Source organism: Glycine max, chromosome 18, assembly GCF_000004515.6.
Source record: "Glycine max cultivar Williams 82 chromosome 18, Glycine_max_v4.0, whole genome shotgun sequence".
NCBI lineage: Eukaryota > Viridiplantae > Streptophyta > Magnoliopsida > Fabales > Fabaceae > Glycine > Glycine max.
Window position 1 is genome coordinate 9648741 of NC_038254.2, and position 23723 is coordinate 9672463.

Genomic DNA, 23723 nt, shown 5'->3' on the forward strand with positions numbered 1-23723 from the left:
ATTATTATAGCCCATATAAGTCTGCCAAATTAGTTTGGCTGGCTTTGGAAAAGAAGTATGATACTGAGGAAGCTGGGACTAAAAAGTATGTTGTTAGCCGCTACCTCAAGTATCAAATGACTGATGATAAATCAGTAGAGTCTCAATCCCATGAGATACAGAAAATTGCTCATGATATCATATCAGAGGGTATGACATTGGATGAGCAATTTTAGGTTGCTGTCATCATAGACAAATTGCCTCCTGGCTGGAAGGATTTCAAAAACCTTCTCAGACACAAGACCAAAGAATTCTCTTTGGAGTCTCTGATCACACATTTGCGCATTGAGGAAGAGGCACGCAGACAAGATCAAAAAGATGAAGTGTTGGTTGTGTCTCACAACAACACTAAAAGGAAGAACACAGGTGCAGTTCTGAAGCCTATTGGCAAAAACTTTAAGAATTAGAACCGCAATGTGAGCAATACCTCCAACTGCAACAAGAACCCCCCAAGGGTCCAACATGCTAGACAACATCCACCTACCAAGAATAATCCCGGTGAGCCATTCCTCTGCTACAATTGTGGCAAACCGGGACATATGGCACGTAAATGCAGAAATCCTTCAATGACAGGTGCTCCCCAGGCTAACATGACTCAAGAGCCATACATAGCTGTGATAACAGAAATCAATATGATTGGAGGATCAGATGGATGGTGGGTAGACACTGGCGCCTCCCGCCATGTCTGCTATGATCATGCTATGTTTAAAACATACACGAATGTTGAAAATAAGAAAGTGTTGTTGGGTGATTCCCACACCACTACTGTTGCTAGAACTGGAGATGTTGAACTGAAGTTTACCTCTGGAAAGACTTTGATTCTCAAAGATGTGATGCATACTCCAGAGATGAGAAAGAATCTGGTTTCTGGTTTTCTTTTAAACAAGGCTGGGTTTACTCAGACCATAGGTGCAGATTTATTTACTTTGACCAAGAATGGGGTATTTGTAGGGAAAGGGTACGCCACTGATGGCATGTTCAAATTGAATCTTGATATTAATAAAGTTTCTCCTTCTGCTTACATGCTGTGTGATTTTAATATCTGGCATTCTAGACTTTGTCATATAAATAGTCGTTGCATATCTAATATGAGTAACTTAGGTTTTATTCCAAAGCTATCTTCAAATCACTTTGAAAAATGTGTTTTTTGCAGTCAATCTAAAATAACTAAGAAATCACAAAAATCAGTAGTTAAAGAATCTGAGCCATTGGATTTAATACATTCTGATATATGTGAATTTGATGGAACGTTGACCAGAAATGGAAAACGATATTTTATCACTTTTATTGATGACTGCTCTGATTATATATATGTATATCTTATGAAAAATAAAAGTGAAGCGCTTGACATGTTTAAGTTATTTGTAACAGAAATTGAAAATCAATTCAATAAGAAAATTAAGAAACTTCGAAGTGATAGAGGCACAGAGTATGATTCCAGTTTGTTTAATGAGTTTTATAATTTGCATGGAATCATACATGAAACAACTGCTCCATATTCACCTGAAATGAACGGTAAAGCTGAAAGAAAGAACAGAACTTTTACAGAATTAGTTGTAGCTACTATGTTGAGTTCTAGTGCAACATCTTTTTGGTGGGGCGAAATTTTGTTAACTGTTTGTTATGTGCTAAATAGAATCCCCAAATCAAAAAGCAAGACATCTCCCTATGAGATATTAAAGAAAAGACAACCAAATTTGTCTTATTTGAGAACTTGGGGATGTCTGGCCTATGTAAGGATCCCAGATCCTAAGAGGGTTAAACTTGCAAGTAGAGCCTATGAATGTGTATTCATTGGTTATGCTATTAATAGCAAAGCGTATAGGTTTTATGACCTAAACGCAAAAGTGATCATAGAGTCAAATGATGCTGATTTTTATGAAAATAAATTTCCTTTTAAATTAAGGGATAGTGGGGGTACTTCATCCAATTATCTTCCTGCTATTAGTAGTGAAAATCTTGCACAACCAAACCCAGATATAGAGCCTCGAAGAGGTAAGAGAGCAAGAATTGCTAAAGATTATGGGCCCGATTATATGGCTTATACATTAGAGGAGGATCCATCAAACCTCCAAGAAGCTTTATCTTCTTTGGATGCTGACTTGTGGCAAGAAGCCATTAATGATGAGATGGATTCTTTAGAATCTAACAAGACATGACATTTAGTAGACTTGCCTCCTGGTTGCAAACCAATTGGTTGTAAATGGATCTTGAAAAAGAAACTAAAACTTGATGGTATTGTGGATAAATACAAGGCTCGCCTTGTAGCCAAGGGTTTTAGGCAAAGAGAGAATGTGGATTTCTTCGACACCTTTTCAACAGTCACTAGAATAACATCTATTCGGGTGCTAATATCTCTTGCTGCTATTCACAGTCTAGTGGTACACCAAATGGATGTTAAAATTGCTTTTTTAAATGGTGAATTGGAAGAGGAAATCTATATGGAACAACCTGAAGGGTTTGTGATTCATGGACAAGAAGATAAAGTCTGCAAGTTAGATAAATCTTTGTATGGCCTAAAACAAGCACCTAAGCAGTGGCATGAAAAGTTTGATGACTTAATAGTCTCGAATGGGTTTAAGGTGAATGAAAGTGACAAATGCATTTACTACAAATCTGTAAATAATATTTGCACTATCATATGTGTATATGTCGATGACCTTCTCATATTTGGTTCAAATATTCATGTAGTGAACATGGTGAAATCATTGTTGTGTAACAACTTTGATATGAAAGACCTTGGAGAAGCAAGTGTAATCCTTGGTATTAAGATTACTAGGTCAAAAGAGGGAATTTCTCTAGATCAATCTCACTACATTGAGAAGATCTTAAAGAAATATGACTACTTTAACTCTAAACCTGCTAGTACACCATATGATCCAAGTGTAAAACTGTTTAAGAACACTGGTGAAGGTATACGACAAACTGAGTACACAAGTATCATTGGCAACCTTAAGTATGCCACTGATTGTACTAGACCCGACATAGCCTATGTTGTGGGATTATTATGCAGGTTTACCAGTAGACCTAGTATGGAGCACTGGCACGCTATTGAAAGGGTAATGAGGTACCTTAAAAGAACCATAAATCTTGGATTACATTATAAAAGGTTTCCCGCTGTACTTGAAGGATACAGCGATGCAGATTGGAACACTCTTTCAGATGATTTCAAAGCAACCAGCGGCTATATATTTAGCATAGCTGGTGGGGTTGTTTCTTGGAAGTCAAAGAAACAGACTATCTTAGCTCAGTCCACTATGGAATCTGAGATGATAGCACTAGCAACTGCTAGTGAGGAAGCAAGTTGGCTAAGAAGCTTACTTGCAGAGATTCCTTTATGGGAAAGACCGATACCAGTTGTGTTGATCCATTGTGATAGTACCGCGGCTATTGCAAAAATTGAGAACCGTTATTACAATGGTAAGAAACGAAAGATATGTCGTAAGCACAACACTGTTAGAGAATTACTCTCAACAGGAGCTGTTAGAGTGGATCACGTACGCACTAATGATAATTTAGCAGATCCTTTGACGAAAGGATTAGCTAGAGAGAAAGTCCATAACACTTCTAAAAGAATGAGACTATTGCCCTTACTGCGATGATCATTCATGATGGTAACCCGACCTATATGACTAGAGATCCCAAGAACTAGGTTCAATGGGTAATAACAAGTTATGAAGTGATATGAGATGAACATGCTGTTATAAGTGAAAGCAACATGATTCCTGAAGTAACAAGAGGATGAGTTATGAAAAAAAAAATTCATAATTCTTAATGAGATCTATGCTCTACATTGAGTGGAGTACCTAGGCTACATGAGTACTCTTGATAGACTCACCTATGTGAATGTTGAAGTGGGGGCCGCTTCATATGAAATTTTGGGCAAAAATTTCTAGAGCGTTCACTATACCGGGATAGACGTGCATGGCCTTTAACGCACGGGCTTTATAGAATACACCTATGAAAAGGTTGTGTGTGGTTTGATGTCGGAGATAGAGTTCAAGACTTCGAGTCACTCTAGTAAAATCTGAATCTTACTCACTATGCAAAGGTTCAAGTTGTATGACACCTTTGTTTATGCACAATTTTATGATATCCTCGAAAATCTTCTTTTCAAATTTCAAGTGGGGGATTGTTAGTACAAATGAAAGTTTGAAAAAAAAAGAAAGGAAAAAAAAGAAAAAAAAAGCTTCAAGTCCCACATCGCTCAGGATAAACACTTGAATAGTGTTTCACTCCCTATATATAGAGAGCTCATTTCTTCTTTTTTCCTTGCCCCAGTTGAGAAGCATTTCCTCAACTTTTCTTTCTCCCTCCCATATTTCAGCCGATGCATTTCTGGCAAACTTCTCCCTCTTTCTTTCTGTCACTCTAAAATTTAGGTTGCCTTTAAGAGTGACTTTCTAAGTCATATTTTTTGGTTGCCTTTCAGAGTGACTTTTCAAGTCATATTTTCGGGTGGCTTTAGAGTGACTTTTCAAGTCATACAAGAGGGTGTAATTCTAGAAAAGGTTCCCTCAGTGCAGTGGGAATCTTATACAGTGATCAGGGCTGTTTTATCCTGGGGACGTCGTGGTTGATAGTCTGCTTGCACAATTTTTGGCAGTGCCACGAAACGTCTTAAAGAAAGCGACATTGTTCGTGACTCAGCCAGTAATTTTTCGGTTTGCCATAAACTTTTGTTACAACATATCCATATAAATCCTGAACAATTTGGAGATTTCAAGGAGTGGATCCTTTTCTAGAGCCAGAAGGTTGATGAGGATACAAAGGATTTGATGGTCACCTTAGCATGGACCATTTAGTACCTGCGAAACCAGTATGTGTTCAACAATAGAAAGCTTGATTGTAGCCATGTCTTGGCCAAAATGTTCAGCAACTTAAGGAGTCAAGATGTGCCCCAAGTGACTCAAACCCCACCCATCCAAGGTTCTGTTGTGTGGAAACCACCTAGAGTTGGATTGTTTAAGTTAAATTTTGATGCATCCGTAAGGCAAGGTACTGGAACTGGTATGGGAATGATAGTTAGGGACCACCAAGGGCAAGTGCTTGTAGCTGCAACGTATTTATCAGATGTTGTAATGGAGATTAGAGAGGTAGAAGCAACAACTTTCAGATGGGCTATTATTAAAGCAGGTGATTTATGGTTATTGGGATCTCAATTTGAAACAAATTGCCTAAATCTGTACCAATGTTGGAATTCAAGGGAGATAAGTGGTAGAAACCTTTCCCACAGGCTTGTAATGGATTTTAGGAGACTGTTGCATGGCTCGAATGAGAATAAATTGCCATTTACTAAAAGACAAGGCAACAAAGCAGCTCATAATTTAGCTTCATTAGCTTTTGTTTTTATTAATCAGTGTTGGATAAACTAGGTTCCATCGCAATTGAACCAAATCATATCTACTGATGTAAACTCTATCAGTGTTATCATTGAATAAATTCAGCAGTTTTGAACCTAAAATAATGCATATTTGTATAAAAGTTTGCAAATTTAACTTTAAGTCAAACTTAAATTTATAAATCGAGTTTGCATAAATATCCCAAGTTCGACTTCTTTAAAATTGAATTTTCAGATAAAATTAACCTTTAACATAATCTTAGGAAATAACCAAATAAAACCTCAAATTAATTTACTCTCAAGTATACTTTTGAAATCTCCCTTAAATTCAAATATACCTTAAACCTAAGGAAAAAAAATATAAAAAAGGCGTGTGGCTAACTCAAGTTTGAAACTTGAAGGTTTAATTATCAATTTAGTCCCCAAATTATTTTAAATTGTTCAATTTAATCCTCAAATTTTTAAAATGTTCAATTTGATCTTCAAGTTCTTAAAAAATAAATCAATTTGATACTTTTGGTCAAATTGGCAATGACACCACTAAGTTAGAAATTCTAGTTGTTAAATTGCAAACAGTGACGGCTATAAATTGTCACTATATTTTTTGTTCTTTCGTTTCTTTCTTTATCTTCTTCTTCTCTCCATAATCTTTGTGGATGAGGCGGTAGAAGTTGATGACAATGACATCGATGCAAGTGACGAGGGCAATGATAAAGTCAAACAACATCCTTGCGACCTCATATCCTTGACCCACCACCATCTACGGATGTAAGATCGGATCTAAAGGATGAATGATGCAGGTAACAATGTTTCATCAGCACCATAATCGCGAATGTGATATTAGATCTGCCATGGTCTTGCGACCTTGGAGCCGTGACCCACCACCAACCTAAAACCCCCATTCTGCAATCTAGACCCTTAATCTACCACCCACCACAATCGTGCAATCCAAACCTCTCTCCTTCAATGAACCTATGATTTGGGTTTTCTCGCAAAGGTTTTGGAAATTTGTTTTTACCATATCTAAGTGGTGACCTCTGATTTTGTGATTTGCTTGCATGTTGTGATCTTGCCAAAGATGTTGCTCTTCTACAGAGGGAGAACTTCTACACAGGAATTATCGAGAGGGGAATACGAGAAAGAAGGAAAGGAAAAAAAGAAAAAAAAAATAGTAGCGAAGAAGAGAAAGAAGGAAAGGAAATAAAAAAAAAAATAGAGTGCCATTTTTAGTTGCCACTATTTGCAAATTAAACCACTAGAATTTTTTTACCTTTACATTGTCAACACTAATTTGATAGAAATGATCAAATTGATTCATCTTTTAAGAACTTAAGGATCAAATTAAATCATTTAAAAATTTGGGGATCAAATTGATAATTAGGCCAAACTTCAAAGACAAAAACAAAGAATAAATGATCATTTTAGTTCCTAAATGTGTAAACCTGTGATATAAAAGAACAAAAATTCTCTTTTAGCCATTGCATGTGTAAAAAATATGATAATTTTGTCTTGATGTTAAGTTTGTGAAATCATTTTATCATTAAGATGCAACGTTCAAAGACTAATTTAACAATAAATTATATTTTTAAAGATTAATTGACATTAAATTGTAAAGTTAAGAATCAATTTATCATTAAGTTGTATGCAAGATGTAAATGTAGCATTCACATTAGGGATCTAATTTAAAATTTTTGTTCTTTAAACTATTAAATTGTCATTGATTTACATATTCAACAACCCAACTAAAATAATCATGATAAATGCGAAACAATGCCTTAGAGTATAGAACATTGGTTAAATAACTAAAATGAGAAGTATTTTTAATTAGATATGTAAAATTAGACAGTTTATAAATTTTTTTAATATTTTTTATGATTTTCATGATAAATATTTTTTTTAATTCTTTAACGAATAATAATTAGTAAGACCCAATAATCATTAATCCAAAAAGAACGAAAATGACATAGCATCCGAGCAGCAAGCAAAGTGACATGTAGGGTCATGCAAGCAATAGGCACTAGTCAGCACCAGGTGTCGTTTTTAGAGTACAGACCCTTCAAAGCATATCCAATGGTGTTGGTGTATACGATCCAATTTATGTCATTTTAATTTAAGTAATTCAATTTTTTTTTCCTATGAGTATTTATATTAACAAGTCTCATAAATATTTTATTTTTCTTTCTCATATTTAATAACTAATAAACCAACTCATGAGTAATAATTATTTATATAAATAATTTTATCTAATTTTAAGCAACTCAATATCACATATATAATAATAAAATAATATTTTTTTAAGTAATCCATTGAGCAACTTTGATTCACGACCATAAGAGTCATCATTAATTAATATTATTATGTACTAGTTGAAAGAGAGACAATTTGAGTCTCTATTTATAATTTTTAAAAATAAAGAGAAAAAATAGTTGAAGAAAAGGTTCATGAAAGAAATGTAATCAATTATATATTATATATTGAATGATAATTTAAGAATTAAAAATTTGTACACTTAAAAAAATAATTATTTTATTAATAGTTATAGATTAGGTACATCCTATTCAACCGAGCCTCAGTTAGGCAAGTTCGGGGCACAGGTTCGGGAGCCGAGCCTCCGGTACGATTCCAAAGCTGTGACCCTCGAAAACCCCACTGAAAGAGAGACGAAGCAAGGGGCAAGAGAGAGAAGACAAAAACACAGCGCATTTCTAGAGGGAGAAAAAAAGAAAGAACCGATTTTAGAGAGAGAAACAGCGGAGGGCGCATGCGCGATGGTTCAGATCGCGAGGAGGAAGAAGGGACGGCCGTCGAAGGCGGATCTGGCGCGCCGCTCCGGCGAGTCTCAGTCCGATCCCCGGCGGAGCCTCCGGCGCCGGAGCGTGAGGTACAACATCATTGACTACGACGGAGATTATCTTGACGACGACGAGGAGGACGAGAGGAGGCGCGAGAAGAAGAAGCTCAAGCTCATGGCGAAGCTGAACCAGGACGGCGGAGAAGAAGAAGAAGAGGAAGAGCGGGAAGAAGAAGAAGAAAACGAGACTGCAACGAACCACACTCGTGCCGAGTCGCGTGAGGAGCACGCGCCGGTAGAAGAATACGACGACGAAAAAGAGCAAGAGGAGGAGAACGAAAACGAACAAGAGGAAGAGAATGAAGAAGACGAAGACAGTGTGGTAATGCATTAGTGTGTCTAAGGTTTTAAATTGAGTTTGCGGTTGCGGTTTCTTCGCGATCTTTGATGCCACTAAAAATTTCGGCCACAATTACAGTAATAAATATTCTCTCTATTTTCTCTCTCTAGATTTCTCTGTCTGTGTCGGGATCTAGAGAGATTAACTAACAAGTCAACTGTCAAAAACTAACATGCACAGAATCTGATCTCTCTCTCTCTCTCTCTCTCTCTCTCTCTCTCTCTCTCTCTCTATATATATATATATATATATATATATATATATATATATAGCTGTCTCTGTCTGTATTGTTTGTGTCTCTATCACACTCTATTACATAAAAAAAAAGTGACGGGTGAAGTGTTTGGCCTTTGGACGCTATTAATTGTGTGTGCGTGTGTTTGTTTCTAATGATAACAGGTCAAGGGCAGAAAAGTGGAATCGAAAGGGCTCCACTCTGTTTCTGTTAATGTTTCTGTTTCAGGTTCGTGTGATTTTTATTGGGGTACTTTGTTTTGAGGTTGTGGGTGTTAGTTTATATATAAGTTGAAAAGAAAAAAGTGATGACTGCTGAAAGGGTGCTAGTGTTTGTGTTTCTGCATTGTCCTTTGTGTGTTCTCATCTATTTGCTTCTTTTTTTTTCACTGTTAGGAGCTCCGGTGATTCTTCAATCTGGGATTCCGTTGCCTGATAAGAGGACTCTGGAATTGATCCTTGACAAGCTTCAGAAGTATGTGTCTTCCTTTTCCATTTTTCAGTGTTTTGTTGGGTTTGGTGTTTAACTGTTTATGGTGATGAGTGATTGCAATCGGGTGCATGTTTTTGGGTACTATTTTGTTTTCTGACTTGGGACTATTGTGGGGGTTATGGATGATGGCAGGAAGGATACTTATGGTGTGTTTGCAGACCCTGTTGATCTGGAGGAGGTGTGTCGATTTTTCTTCCTGTGAGTTGGTAAATCTTGCTTTTGGAAGACACCCCTGAGTTGGAAGTTCAAATTCTGTTTTTGACTTGCAGCTTCCTGATTATCTTGATGTGATCGAGCATCCCATGGACTTTGCCACTGTGAGGAAGAAGTTGGGAAATGGATCTTATACTACCTTAGAACAATTTGAGGTATGCAAACTTGATATACTTACGATGCTCAGACTTGAGAGCTTAGACTCATAATGTGGGTTGTTAGCAAGAGTCAGCCAAATGTAGTTAGTACTTAGCATGTAAAGAAAACATTTGGAATGGCTAATTTCTTGATTTATTCAGCTTATTGTCAAGTTTCAACAGGTCTTTCTGTAGTATTACTTACAGATGGTCATTGCATCATTTTATTAGGCGACTAAGTATGTGCGGCACAATTTAATTTCTTATTGGTTGATGCATCATCCCATGTTTATTGTATTGTTAAATGAAGTCTGTCAGGATTTTGCTAATACGTGCTGAAAATGGCATATGCTACACGTTAACTATAAAGTATCTACAATTCTTCATTAACCTATAGGGTGGAAGAAAATCTTTTCATTTTGTGTTTGATTGTAACCCACTTGATTGTCATTGAATCATGATAGTCTAACACTCTAACTTGGTGTTAATATTACAGTTTAGCTCTTTGGAATATGGAACTTTAAAACATTTTATCCTCATCATTTGATTTGATAATGCTTAAACTATCTTATGAGCATGAGTTTCCTAGACTGTTTCTTGCAAACAATGTTGTTTAATATTATTGATGACACAATCTTCGTGTAATTATTGATTTATTTGTCTATTGCCACCCATTTAGATATCATTTGTCAGAAGTCTAAAAAGAAAATGATATTTTGCATACGATTTCTGTTTCTTCCTGTTCTTCATGGGTATTACTCATATGCTTATGCCTGGGAGGATATGATAGCTTAGATCTTTGGATGGAAATCTTGATTTTCTAGGATAACAGAGGCAGTGCCTCTGGTAATACCTATAGCGATCTTGATTTTTAGTTAAAAATGTAGTGGAAGAATTCCCTCATCAAAGATAGTTCTTGTTCACGATGTACTAAAATTTGTACTGGGAAGAAATTGATTTTATTTTATTTTTTTATAATTTGTTTGTCTCTCTGACTAGTGTGGTTTATCTTTGTACTGACAACTTGTAGATGCTTTTAAAACAATTGCAATTATGATGAATGATACTGCTATTTAATAAATGTGAGAATGAACTTGCTTCACTGCTAATAGATCCCTCCATTACATAAATTCCAGAATATTGTTTCCTTTCTATCATCTTAACTGCACATTAATTGTTTTCCTACTTGAGTAAAAATTGGAAGACAATATTTACAATCACTGACTTGTAAATGAAATTGTTGAATGCAGAGTGATGTATTTTTAATTTGCTCAAATGCAATGCAGTACAATGCACCGGAGACTATATACCACAAACAGGTATAAAGCTCAATGCTTCCCTGTGTTCCCTCCCAACAAACGTGATATCAATAATTGTTTTATTGTGCTTACTGTCTGTCCCCTATATTTGTCACAGGCTCGATCAATACAAGAACTTGGGCGGAAGAAATTTGAGAAGTTAAGGATTGGCTTTGAACGCTCTCAGATTGAGCTTAAATCAGAAGAAAAAGCAGGATCCAATTATTTGGTTAAGAAGCAACCAAAGAAGCCACTGGCACGTGCTTCACAAGAACCTGTTGGCTCTGATTTCTCCTCAGGGGCAACTCTTGCTACTATTGCAGATGTACAGCCAACTTCCCATCTGATGCAAGGTGGTAGTAGATGTGAGAGGTCTGGCAATATTGATGGTATTTTGGAGGCAAATGCTTTCTGGATCGATGCAAATCAAGAGAGAGCTGATGATGTTTTGTCCGGTATGTTAGTAACGAGATCATGCTATTATCTTTCTCCCCTGTTACATTTGCCCTCATTTTTCCTATACACACTGTTAAAGGGGGATACTTATGTCAAAATCTAGTTATTCCATTTTTGATTGTGTTGCTGTATTGTTTCAGGGAAAGGTCTTCTCTCTAAGTGGGGAAGGAAGTCCTCTGTGCTTGACGAAAGTCGTCGTGCATCTTATAATATGTCCAATCAACCAATTGTTAGATCAGATTCAATATTTATGACCTTTGAGAGTAAAATGAAGCATCTGGTTACTGTATGTATCAAAATAACTGAATTTTTTTTCTTGTATAGTTGGCTTGGTTTTACTCACATTGTCAAAACATAATAAAACATTACAATTTGTAATTTTTGGATACAGGTTGGACTTGATGCTGAATATTCCTATGCTAGGAGTTTGGCTCGTTTTGGTGCATCTCTAGGACCTATTGCTTGGAAAATTGCTTCCCACAGGATTCAAAATGCACTGCCAGCTGGATGTAAATTTGGTCGTGGTTGGGTTGGAGAGTATGAACCGCTTCCAACCCCAATATTAATGGTTAATAATCGTGTCCAAAAAGAAACTAGTTTGGATATGAAGTTGCATTCCACCACTGAATTACCAAAGGGTAACCAAAATTGTAAGAATGTGGAATCCAGCATTGAGCATCCTGTAAATGGACAGATGCTTGAGGGAAAACATCCTTCAATGCCTGATTTCGAAGGAAAACCTTTCTTTGGTTCTGCTGGAGTAAGGCTCAGTGCTCCCTTCAACATCCGTAATCAGGAGCAGAACGCCCAATCCAGGATGTTAGGCAAGTCTGAGAAAAATGGTTTGAAACAAGTGGAATTGAATTCTTTACCCTCAAGTAATCAAAATAATAATGGTCTGGTTGCAAAGTTTACAAGTCATGCTCCTGCAGCTAATTCTCTTGCAGCAGAGTCCAAGCCCAGAGAAATGGTGCCAAGGAACATGTTCAAACAGCCAGATACTAATGGAGTTGTTGGTGGAGAGTCAGCTAATGGAAAAGTCAGGAATACAAGTTTGAATAGACAGGTGACTGGTTCATCACCTGAAAGCACATTGCATCAATCAAGCAGAGCTGCTCCTGCTGTTGTCCATGGACAGGAGCAGGGTCTTGGTGACCCAGTTCAGTTGATGAGAATGTTCGCAGAAAGGGCTCAAAAGCAACACACTTCTTCCAATCATTTGCTTGTTGATATTCCGCCAGTGACACTATCAGGTCCATCTGGACAGAGAAATGACTCGGGCAATGCTTCAGCAGCAGCTGCCCATGCATGGATGTCTGTTGGGGCAGGAGGGTTTAAACAAGGACCCGGCAATTCTAGTTCACCAAAAAATCAGATATCTGCAGATTCTCTGTACAACTCAACAAGAGAGTTGCATCAGCATATTTCGAGAATTCGGGGGGAGTTTCCCTCTGGTGGAATGCCTTTCCAACCATTTCAAGCAGTTGCTCCTCAACCTATTCACACAGGTGCTGTTTCACAGTTTCCCAACCGGCCTATGGTTTTCCCCCAGTTAGCATCTGCTGATCAATCTAGATTTCAAATGCAGTCCCCTTGGCGAGGTATTAGTCCTCATAGCCAGTCAAGGCAGAAACAGGAAACCCTTCCACCTGACTTGAATATTGATTTTGAATCACCAGGGTCACCTGTAAAACAGTCTTCTGGTGTCCTTGTTGACTCACAGCAACCAGACCTAGCTTTGCAACTATGATGAGGCATTGCTGTCATGGCAGGGATGTTTCCACTTGAATTGGACTGGTCATGGAATTTGCAGCACCTGTAATCGAATGTTGAATTTTGATCCTTGAAGGCTTGCATAATAAATGTGAAAATGCCAAAGTCTACTCGGATTGGAATTTAGCACAAGGTTGGTCCTGAGTTGGTGCTGGAGATTTCGGTGGATTTATCAGAAATAACTTCATGGCTTACCATAATTTCCTGATGAGGATTCCCGAATCCATGCACCATGTCTCTGTTAACCTAGGGTTGAAGTTGTAGAAAAAGTCTGCAAGTTGATTGATTATATAGGTAGCCGGCAAATTGCAAAATATATTGTTGATGCCTTTTATGTATATTGTTTACAAATTGATTAAATTTGGTTGCCTAGATATTTCGTTCCATTGATGACTAATGTATCTGAATTAGCGGTAGGGCATCACTTCTTAATTGTGCTATTATTTTGTACATGAGATTTACATGTTACTAATGGAAAGCGATTGCTTGTCTTTTTCCTTATTTTGTACATCAGTTCTTAACTCTATTTTATACATAAGTTCCAGGCCTATAAAGCAAAGACTCGTTCTGCTTGATAAGGTATTCTTTGAAAGTTTAGAAAATTATATCATTGAGCCATGTTAATTTTCCATATGGCACCCATAAAGTATTTCTTCTCTTTGAAACACTAGCCAATTATTCTTTGCTACCACTCTTAATCACCTCTACAGAATCATGAGGATGTTTTTTTTTGGTAACTAAATGAGAATGTACATGTAGGAATGGAAAGAGAAAAATGCCCATTTCTCTTTTTCCCCTTTCCCCATAGTGTAGGCTTAGGCACGCTGAAGCAATTATAAATCACATGAAACCATAGGATAGGCTTTAAGGCATTTGATGGCCGCTACCAACGAATTTGGACACTCTTTGGACATGCAAAATTGGTTCTGCTTTGCAGCTTTCTGTTGGATTTAGATCCTTTTCGCCTGTGTTTCTTCTGATCCGTCAAAAGCATGCCATCACTGTAAGTCAATTGGATCCTGAAGATTCAGGGCAGCAACAGAAGCTGTTTGAGAACGACAAAACCATGAAAGTTTCTAGCTCCAAGGTGGTGAAGAATTTGCTCGTTGATTTCCTTTGTTTTCTGCTTGTCCTCTGGTTGATTATTATAAGCCACATTTGCAAAACCATGTCACGCTGGCGTGGTTGCATGAAGCCTAGAATTGAGGCAACTCTTTAGAAACTTGGTGATCCAAATTGGCAGGGTGCGGTGAGGGCCACAAGATTCTTGAAATTATCTGATGCTCCTATAACATATTGCTCCTAGATTCCAACCACTGGGATCAATCCCACGTTAAAAAAGTTCTAACGTTAATTCGGTAGCACGTGATACTATTTATATTAAAATATAATTTTATTTAACATTTTTTTTATAAAGTTATTCCTTTTAATTACTCCTTGTACATATAGAAACTTATGAATTAAACTGCTAAATTAAAAGTATTTATTGAGTAGAATAAGTCTATAATTATATATTTGGTATTTTGTTAAATAAATTTAAATTAAATGCATAATATACTTTTAAAAATATAAGTAAATATTGACAATACATGTTGTGTTTGTGGGAGAGGATTTGGGTTCAGTTCCCGCAAAATACATCCTTAAGAAGAGAAGGTGAGGAACTTTAAATATAACTAAGTCTTAAACTGAGCATTAGTCTCATAGTCGACTCAAAGGATCAAAGCTTGTGAAATATCTCGTGATTCCAATGAGGAGCCAAATGTTCTAATTTCAGTGGTTGCAAAAAAACATAACTACAAATGTCTAATTTACTCATGTAAAAAAAACATAACATAACTACGAATGTCTGAATTCAACACTCTTGATGAAGTTTGATATAACTTTTGGCATAACATTGCCAAAATTGTATCGTTTTTTTAGTAGATGAAAACAGTGTATTGTTGCACACAATGGAGAAGGTGTGTTATGAGTACAAATTGGTGACAAGTCTTGACGGAGTTTTTGAAGGATAACTTAAATTTATCTAATGAAGATGAGGTTCAAAATAGGATTTAAAGGACAATAAAGATATAATAAATATAAGATTTTTGATAGGATTTAAAGAGCAATAATGATAGGATAAAAATAAGACTAACAAACATGAGAGTGTAAGATAAATATTTACAACTTCAACAATATTAAGTTTATTGTTATTGGAAATGTCTTTCTAGAATAACATATATTTATTCCGAAGATACATTTCGGGAATAGACATATGGTATTCTGGAAAAGAAAATAGGTTCCAGGGGTATACTCGTTTAAGGAAAAATGGTATAATGGATAATTAAGATGTAAAAAAGGGAATTGGAGTGTACTTAGCAAAAGTGAGACGTGTAAATAGCAAGTGCCCAATTACAATGCATACTCGGGATGGAATAATTGACAGTTATTTAATGCATCCCATTTTTTCCTGGTGCACCTCTAAAAAGCCTCAAACAGTAAAAAATGCAAAAAAATACATTACCAATTAAGCACTTCGTAATACATTTGCATTAAGGATTGTTTAATCTGTAATGCGTTTTGTGGGTGTGCGCCAATGATGGTGAGACCTGGATAGGTTTCGCATGTGATTGCACATAGGTGACGGGGTAAAGTTGCGCTCATGCAAGTGCGAATATGGTGATGATGGTATTGTGATTGGTCGTGTGGGTACAAGGGTGATGGTGGTTCGGTGAAGGTTTTGGAAGGAGGTGGTGGGAGAGGAAGAAGGGTAGAAAGGACATATTAGAATATTTAGAGGTGTACCAAACGAAAAATGGGACACCTTAAGTAATTGTCATATGCTTTTGAGGTCTGGAAGGATCTCAAGGAAAGATATTATTAAGGACATGTGTGTAGAATTGTTGAATTGCAAGAAGAGGTTGTTCACTCTCAAACAAGAAAGGCAATTAGATTGTTCACTCTACTTAATTTGGTCAAGTTTGAAAGGCCCCTTATGTAATTAGGAAAAAAAATACAATCAACAGATATAAAAATAATCGGGACTAGTGACATAAGACTATCAAAAAATATGTAACTAAATACATACACAAGAACATAAATATGAGAAGTATGTCTACCTACCTTTTTCAGTTATTACAACAATAGGTTTGGAACCAAACTTCCCCTCTAATTCTACGAGTTTGGCTCTGATCATCTTAATATCCTGGATTAATGAAGAATATGGTAGAATAGCATCTTAGTCAATGTAAAACTAAACCACATAAGAAAATTCAAAACAAATTAATAAATAGAAGTATGCAGGACTCAAATATGATCCTCGAGCAATTTTCTCACAAACTATTGTCAAGTATAACAGCACAGCAGCAAAAAGAACGCATGACAGGTTTAAATGTTGATCTGAAGTAACATAGTATTCATCAACAAATTAGTACTTCCAAATTCAGGAGGGGAAAAATGTATCCTGGCAAGGAGTAGGTGATGATCACTGAAATCTATTCGATCAACGTAAAGTGCTCCCATCTGCATCAAGTTATCTGTTTAGAGATCAGATAATAAACACAGACAGAAGGACTAAGGAGAAAAGAAAGTGAAAATCCACTTAAAAGGCTATACAACATCATATTTAGATAGCATGGCAAACAAAGGGGTTGGTGTGTGTCACTCATTATGTCTAGGACACCCATTTGACCCTTAATGTCTTTCAATTCCATAGACAATACTTTTCTAGTATATACTACTATAATATAATATATTAGACAGTTGTGACAAGAAGCTCGCCCACTTAGTTATGCATTTCATTATATATTGTTATTTTACTTATACTAGAATCCAATGTTAAGAAATTTCACAATTTTATGATTTTAGATGAAATGGTAGATAAGCCTGAACATATTAAAAACAAAACAATCAATTAATATGTTTGTGTCTAGATTAATCTCCAATGATTATCATCAAAACAAATTTCATTTGAATAATGAAAGATTACTAAGGAGGAATACCTTCTGAATCTGCTTCACAAAAGGCTCTGCAGAACCTATAGCAGAGACACATAATATAGTAGCTTCATGAAGAGCCGTCAATAGTATTTTGACATTGATAGTTCCCACCTCAAATAAGTAAGTTGGATCCATTTTTATTAAGAAAATAGGAACAGACTTTTCAATCCCTAGGACTATTGATTCAATATCCTTGAGAGTATGCTCAGAAACCTGTTCACCCAAAGTACAATTTTCAGTAATATGCTAAGTTTCTAAAACTCAGCAATCCTACATGTCACCTAAATGAGCAAACACACACTGATGAGAGAAAAACTTGCCCAAAAAATTAAGCATTTTACTTGGAAAAGGAACAACAAATATCGTTTTAACATACCAAGTCTGCATGATGGATTACAACTGCATCTGCTCGTCTAAGTGCAGTCAAAGGTTCCCTTAATGGTCCACATGGAAGCAGTTGAAGGTTACCCCAAAGAGTTAATCCATTAACCCTTACAATATCCAAATCTCACGACAAGCTTCAATGCTACCTCACATGTAAATAATACGGTTTAGAGCAAATGCCGTGTCCAGGCAAAAAAAAAAAAACTTAATCTCAAACATTTGTGTCTCTAGCAACAAAGCATTAGCTAATGTAATGAAAATGAACATATTAGCTAATGCAATGAAAATGAACATAACTATCGGAGCAGATTTCAATAGGGGAACAATGAGTTTTCAGGATCACGGATCACCATTAAGAAGAAAACCATGGAATAGTATATCAACAAAGAAATAAAAAAATCAGGTGGGGAGAAGAGTTGCAATACTTGCATTGCATCATCAAGAACTACAACCCCAACTTTTTCTGAATCAAGAGAATCCTGGACCTTCTGATCAAGGTATTGTTTCTCATGCCATGAACTCTTATCAATATCAATGCAGCCATATTTTTGGATAAAATGACTTGCAACACCAGCTCCATTAGCACCAACACCAAACTTAGTTGGTGTCCCAAGTAAAAGCCTCCGAAGCATGTTGACTTCATCCCCACCACCATAACCCTGCAAGAAGAAGAAACACAATAATCAAGCTAGGCAACTTAGCAAAACCAAATTATTAAATGAACAGATATTGATTGCTTCAGTTTGAATTTGATATGAGGGTGCAATATCTTCAATAGCTTAAGAGCATGAAAATCCAAGAAAACCAGTCATAAGTCATAACCAAGTGTCATTGTTTTAAGACGGAAGTAAATCCTAACAGTATCTCAAAACAATACACACTTCAGCCATTGTAACATTTACTTATTAACCAATTACCAAACTAAACTAATCATTTATGCACTTGCAATCATAGTTATCAAAACCGGTTCGGACTAGTAGAGTAGCTGGTCAAACCGATCTGACCAAGAATCAATGATATAAACAGTCTAAGCTGGTGGTTGGAATGGAAATGTTATGGAACCAGTGTGACTTGGTGTAATCCAGCAAGTTTTTTTTTCTAATTGAACCGGTATTCTAGCAGTTTTTTTCAAGTAAACTAATACATTGTAGAAAAATTTGGGATTTTATACCGTATGTTTTTTTTAATAATTGTTTTAAAGTATGAAACTTTAAAGGTTGTTGCAGCTTAACTAGTGATCTTGATTGAGTCTTGGATATGCAATTATATTAAATACTCGCTTTGCCATTAATTATTCTGTCCAGCTCAAACAAAATAGTCTTGGAAGATATTTGTGGACTCTTACATAAAAAATAAAAAAAAAATACTAGTCATGACTATTCTACCCAGCTCCTATTAATCCATATCAAATAATGTCAAAGTTCTTAGCTCCAACAAATAAAACAAAGAAAAAAGATACGTACAAGAAAACAAGAACAGAACATAATGTCAATTCATTTTTATCTCATCTAAAGAAGCAATGCAATTCATCATGCCAACTTATTGTAAAAACCACCCATAATGTAGAAAAAATTACATAAACTCAAATGCTTCATAACGGATGAGCTGCTCCCTCCCCCGGTCTTCCCTTTGAATTGATAGCTTCCGCTGGAGCACTTGCCTTCGTGATGAATCCCTTGAGCTTTGACTATCTTTTTGCTTCTTCTTGCTAGCCTTCGATTCTGTGGTTGTGCTCAAATAGAATATTCGTTGACATCAATCTTTACAGCCTACCAAAAATTCTTTTGAAACTTTTTCCTATTCTTTCAATCCACGATTCTCTATTGATATCAGAACCACCATATCAGAAATTTTTTCCATTATTACACAGCATTAACCACAAAAACATAAGACTATTGCAAAAATATATGATAAACAATAGACAAAAAAGGAAAGAAAACATAAAAAAATACCACTCACCTTATGGTGGAGGATGGCCAGCGACAACAACCCAAAGGTGCGATTTGTTTCTCAGGGAAATCATATAGGAAAAGAGCACGTATTGTGATAAAATTAGACATAAAAGGAAAGAAAACATAAAAAAAGTACCACTTGCCTTATGGTGAAGGCTGACCAAGGACAACAACCCAAAGGTGTGATTTTTTCTCCTTGACGGAAATCCTGTGCTTCAGGAACTTCATCATGCCTGCACCCACTACTAGAAAAAAGCGTTTTAGCGACGGAAACTAGTGGACGAAACATATTGGTTACAAATAGCAACCAAATTAGCCACTAATTACAAAAATTATCATTTGCACAATTTGGCGACCACCTTTGCAACCAACATACTCAGTGGCAACACAAGAAGTGACTAATTTGATCGTCGAACCGATGGGTCATTGATCCCAATTTGGTTATTGATCCAGTCGAGATAGTGAATCAATGGTCTAATCGATGGGTCAATAATGGGCCGGTTTGATCCGATATATATTAAAAATTCAAAATTATATATGTATCTATTATATATAAGTATATGACTAACATTATTTGATTAACAAAATCAATATAATTCTTAAAAAAATTGTTAGAAATTCAACATGACATAAAAGTGACAAAACAGACCATGCAAAGAGCATTTCAACAATTAAAACTTCAACCAACTTAATACTTTGTCAACCAAAGTCCTCAGATATTGTAAAAATAATTGAAAAATAAAAAAACAAAAAAATGAAGAACCAAAACCTTAGCTATTTCTTGCTTAATTTTTCCGAGACAGAATATAATGTCATGGCCTCACAGGCACACAACACACAAGTATTATTCACAGCTTTTTAATAGCCAAAAATAAATAAATGAAACCCATCCAGCCTCTCAATTCCTTTCCTAGTAAATTTAAGGAGCACAATACATAAAATTATTTTCCACTTTAAATCAAATACTTGGCGTGCAAGCAAGATTGCGCAAAAGGAAACAACACTTCATACACAGATCTATTTAATTTTCCTTGAAATCCATTTTTTTTAAAAATAAATTATATAGGCCATCATAGGGAACTCAGCCATCGGAAACAGAACAAAGATCAAGCTTAAAATGCTCAACTTCTAGAACCATAGCCGTCAATATTCATTCCTCAAGCACATCGAAAAAATATCAATGTGTTTTTGCGATATGTTATGCATTCATAGAATCACAACATATATGAATCACATGCATATGCATAAAATATACAAATTCAGAGAACCGCAACCTAACCAATAAGACGCAACAAAATCCAGAATTATGAAAAGAAGAATGGGATAGGCACAATGGTTAATGCAAGTAGTACAAGCTGGAGCATGGTTGAAAGATGATAAATCTAAAAGAATACGAAGAAGAGAAGCAAACCACAAGGAAAGAGAGAAACGACAAAAGAATCGACCTTTGAGATACAAAACAACATCGTTTTGTAGTGTTGTTTTTTTATAACATGAAAAACCTTGTCCGAGTTTTAAGTATCGGCCAAGTCGTCGGGTTTACTCAAACCGGTCGGGTTTGACCATATCATCCCGAGCCAGATGTATGATCGGTCCAATAGTCAAATCAGCTCGGTTATGTCATTGAGTCCCGGTTGGACTGGTCAAGCCGAATCAGGTTTTTCAACTATGACTACAACAACTAATTTTGACTCCGCAACCGATTTAAATTAGGTATTAGAGACTTAGAAATAGCAACTTCATGTGTTTCAGTCGCCGTTTGCCAACATTTTTTTATTCCTTAGCAACCGAATTTGTTTTGGTCGTTGTTTTGCTCATTTTGAATCTTGAGATAACCACCAATAAGGGAATCCGTTCCAAGGATAATATGGAGTTTATACCAATTTAGCGACCGATTAATTTTTTTTCGCTATTTTAATATTATGATTTCCAATTTCCCATGATTACTACTATTTAATTATTTAATATATATTTTTATATATCACTTTACATATAGTCATGTTAATAGTGGATAAACACTATTTATATTATTAAAATTATAAATAATAATAGATTTGTTTTTGGTTACAAAATAAACCTACAAATATAAAAGAAAATCCATATATTACAAGTAATAAAAAGGATAAGAATATAACATTAAAAATACAGTGTTCCATTAAAAAGAATAAGAATAAGTTAGAAATACAATATGATCCAAATGCTACATCGATAATTGATTATGTCTCAATAAAACCCAAGTGTAACATTGGTGATTGATTATGGCTCAATAAGATCCAACAGTAACAATTATGATTGATTAAGGCCTAATAAGGTCCAAGTGTAATACTTATGATTTACCAAGGCACAATAAGGCTTAAGTGTAACACTTGTTATTGTCCAAGGCCTAATAAGGTCCAAGAACAACACTGATTATTGATCAAGTCTCAATAAGACTTAAGTATAACACTTATGATTAATCAAGATCCAATAAGGTCCAAGAGCAACATTAATGATTAATCAAAACCCAATAAGGTCTAAGTGTAACACTTATGATTGACCAAGGTCTAATAATGCTCAAGAGCAACACTGGAGATTGATTATGGACCAATGTGGCCCAAATGTAACACTCATGATTGGTTATTATCCAATTAAGCTCAATAAGGCCTAAGTGTAATACTTATGATTGACCAAGTCAAAACAAGATCCAAGAGCAACACTAATGATTGATTATGGTCCAATAAATTTCAAGTGTAACACTTATGATTTACAAGGCCCAATAGCAACTCTAATGATTGATCAAGACCCAATAATGCTAGAGTGTAACACTTATGATTGAGCATGGCCCAATAAGGTCCTAAGTGCAACACTTATGATTAACCAATGTCTAATAAAGGTTTAAGAGCAACATTGGTGATTGATTATGGATTAATAAGACCTAAGTGTAACACTTATGATTGACCAAGGTCTAAAGGTCCAACTACAACACTAATGATTGATTATGATTCCATAAGACTCAAGTGTAACACTTATGATTTATAAGACCCTTGCAATTATCAATGAATAAAATGATTAGATTAATAGAAACAAAAAGATTATGTGAATATATTTTTTTTTTCAAAATAAAAATATTATATAAAATACAGCATAAGGGGATTATATATATATATATATATATATATATATATATATATATATATATATATATATATATAAATTTATTAGAATGAAAGTTACACTTGAGAATGAATATTTTTTTATGAAAACAAGTAGATAAATTATACTAGATTCACGAGGATAATTTTTTAAATATATATATAAATTTATTAAAATGGAAATTATATATAACACATGAGGGTGAATATTTTTTATGAAAGTAAGTAGATAATCTTACACCTAAGTACAACCGGCTTTCAAGTTTAAAGTTTAAAGTCAACAAACTGATATTTTGAAGATCAGAATTTGGCAAAAAAATTTGTGTTGTGTTTGCATTTGGTTCAAATTCATGCTTATTTAATATTTATATCATCTATAGATATAAATATAGTATAACCATTACTATTTTTTGTTCCTCTTTGGTACAATTGATATCTTATATTAATGAAGATGTTTTCTTTGTCGATCTTTTAAAATAATCTATTGTTTAGTTTTTTTCATAATATACATAATTGTCGGTATTATCTATGCATACACGATGCCATATTAATTAAAGTTATAAAGAATGTGATAAATTTTCTGACAACTTTATTCAAATATGTAAAATTTGATATGACCTAAACATGAAAACATATGAATGTGATTTTTTAGTAAGTTTTCCAAAATATATGATAAGTATCTCAAAATTGATTCATTGTATTTATAATATTTATTTCTTTATAAAATACTAATCATATTCCTGAAAACTACGTAGACACTCCAACAACAATTGAGGGCATTTTGATTCAACATTGAATATATTATGGTAAGTGCTTTTAAAAAATGATGTTCTTAGGTTCAATACTCTTGCTTCCAATTCACAAATTCAAATATTATTGACAATATACTTTTTGATATAAAAATCTAAAGAAGGATAATACCAACTATTATACTACAAATTTTGCTGATAAATATTTTTAGAAATATATATTTGTGTTGATACTAATCAATCAATATTTAAATTTCTGATCATATAAAACATTAATTTGCTAATATAATTTGTCATTAGGTACCATTCTACCAAAACATATTCAACCACAATTTTATATGCAATATACTATATA

At 34.9% G+C, this 23723-nt stretch overlaps 2 protein-coding genes across 2 annotated transcripts; one reads left to right on the forward strand and one right to left on the reverse strand.

Moving 5' to 3' along the window:
* Positions 1–7957: 7957 nt before the first annotated feature.
* LOC100792844 (uncharacterized) lies at positions 7958–13676 on the forward strand. Its single transcript, XM_006602135.4, has 9 exons — positions 7958–8553; positions 8971–9034; positions 9202–9280; positions 9431–9476; positions 9568–9666; positions 10899–10967; positions 11065–11401; positions 11543–11688; positions 11794–13676. The coding sequence occupies exons 1-9, from the start codon at positions 8149–8151 to the stop codon at positions 13150–13152; spliced, it is 2604 nt and encodes an 867-aa protein (XP_006602198.1). The 5' UTR covers positions 7958–8148; the 3' UTR covers positions 13153–13676.
* Positions 13677–16253: 2577 nt separating this feature from the next.
* Positions 16254–18426, reverse strand: LOC100793367 (probable tetraacyldisaccharide 4'-kinase, mitochondrial). The gene is given in 5 exon segments (XM_041011760.1): positions 16254–16676; positions 17156–17365; positions 17529–17678; positions 17962–18195; positions 18418–18426. Coding segments are annotated over 5 exon segments (738 nt in total). The 3' UTR covers positions 16254–16541.
* Between the last annotated feature and the right edge of the window lie 5297 nt (positions 18427–23723).

Coding starts and splice junctions, on each gene's coding strand:
- LOC100792844 (XM_006602135.4), top strand. CDS start 8,149: ATGGTTCAGATCGCGAGGAGGAAGAAGGGACGGCCGTCGAAGGCGGAT. Junction 9,281..9,430: donor ATCCTTGACAAGCTTCAGAA/GTATGTGTCTTC, acceptor GGATGATGGCAG/GAAGGATACTTATGGTGTGT. Junction 9,667..10,898: donor CTACCTTAGAACAATTTGAG/GTATGCAAACTT, acceptor TGTTGAATGCAG/AGTGATGTATTTTTAATTTG.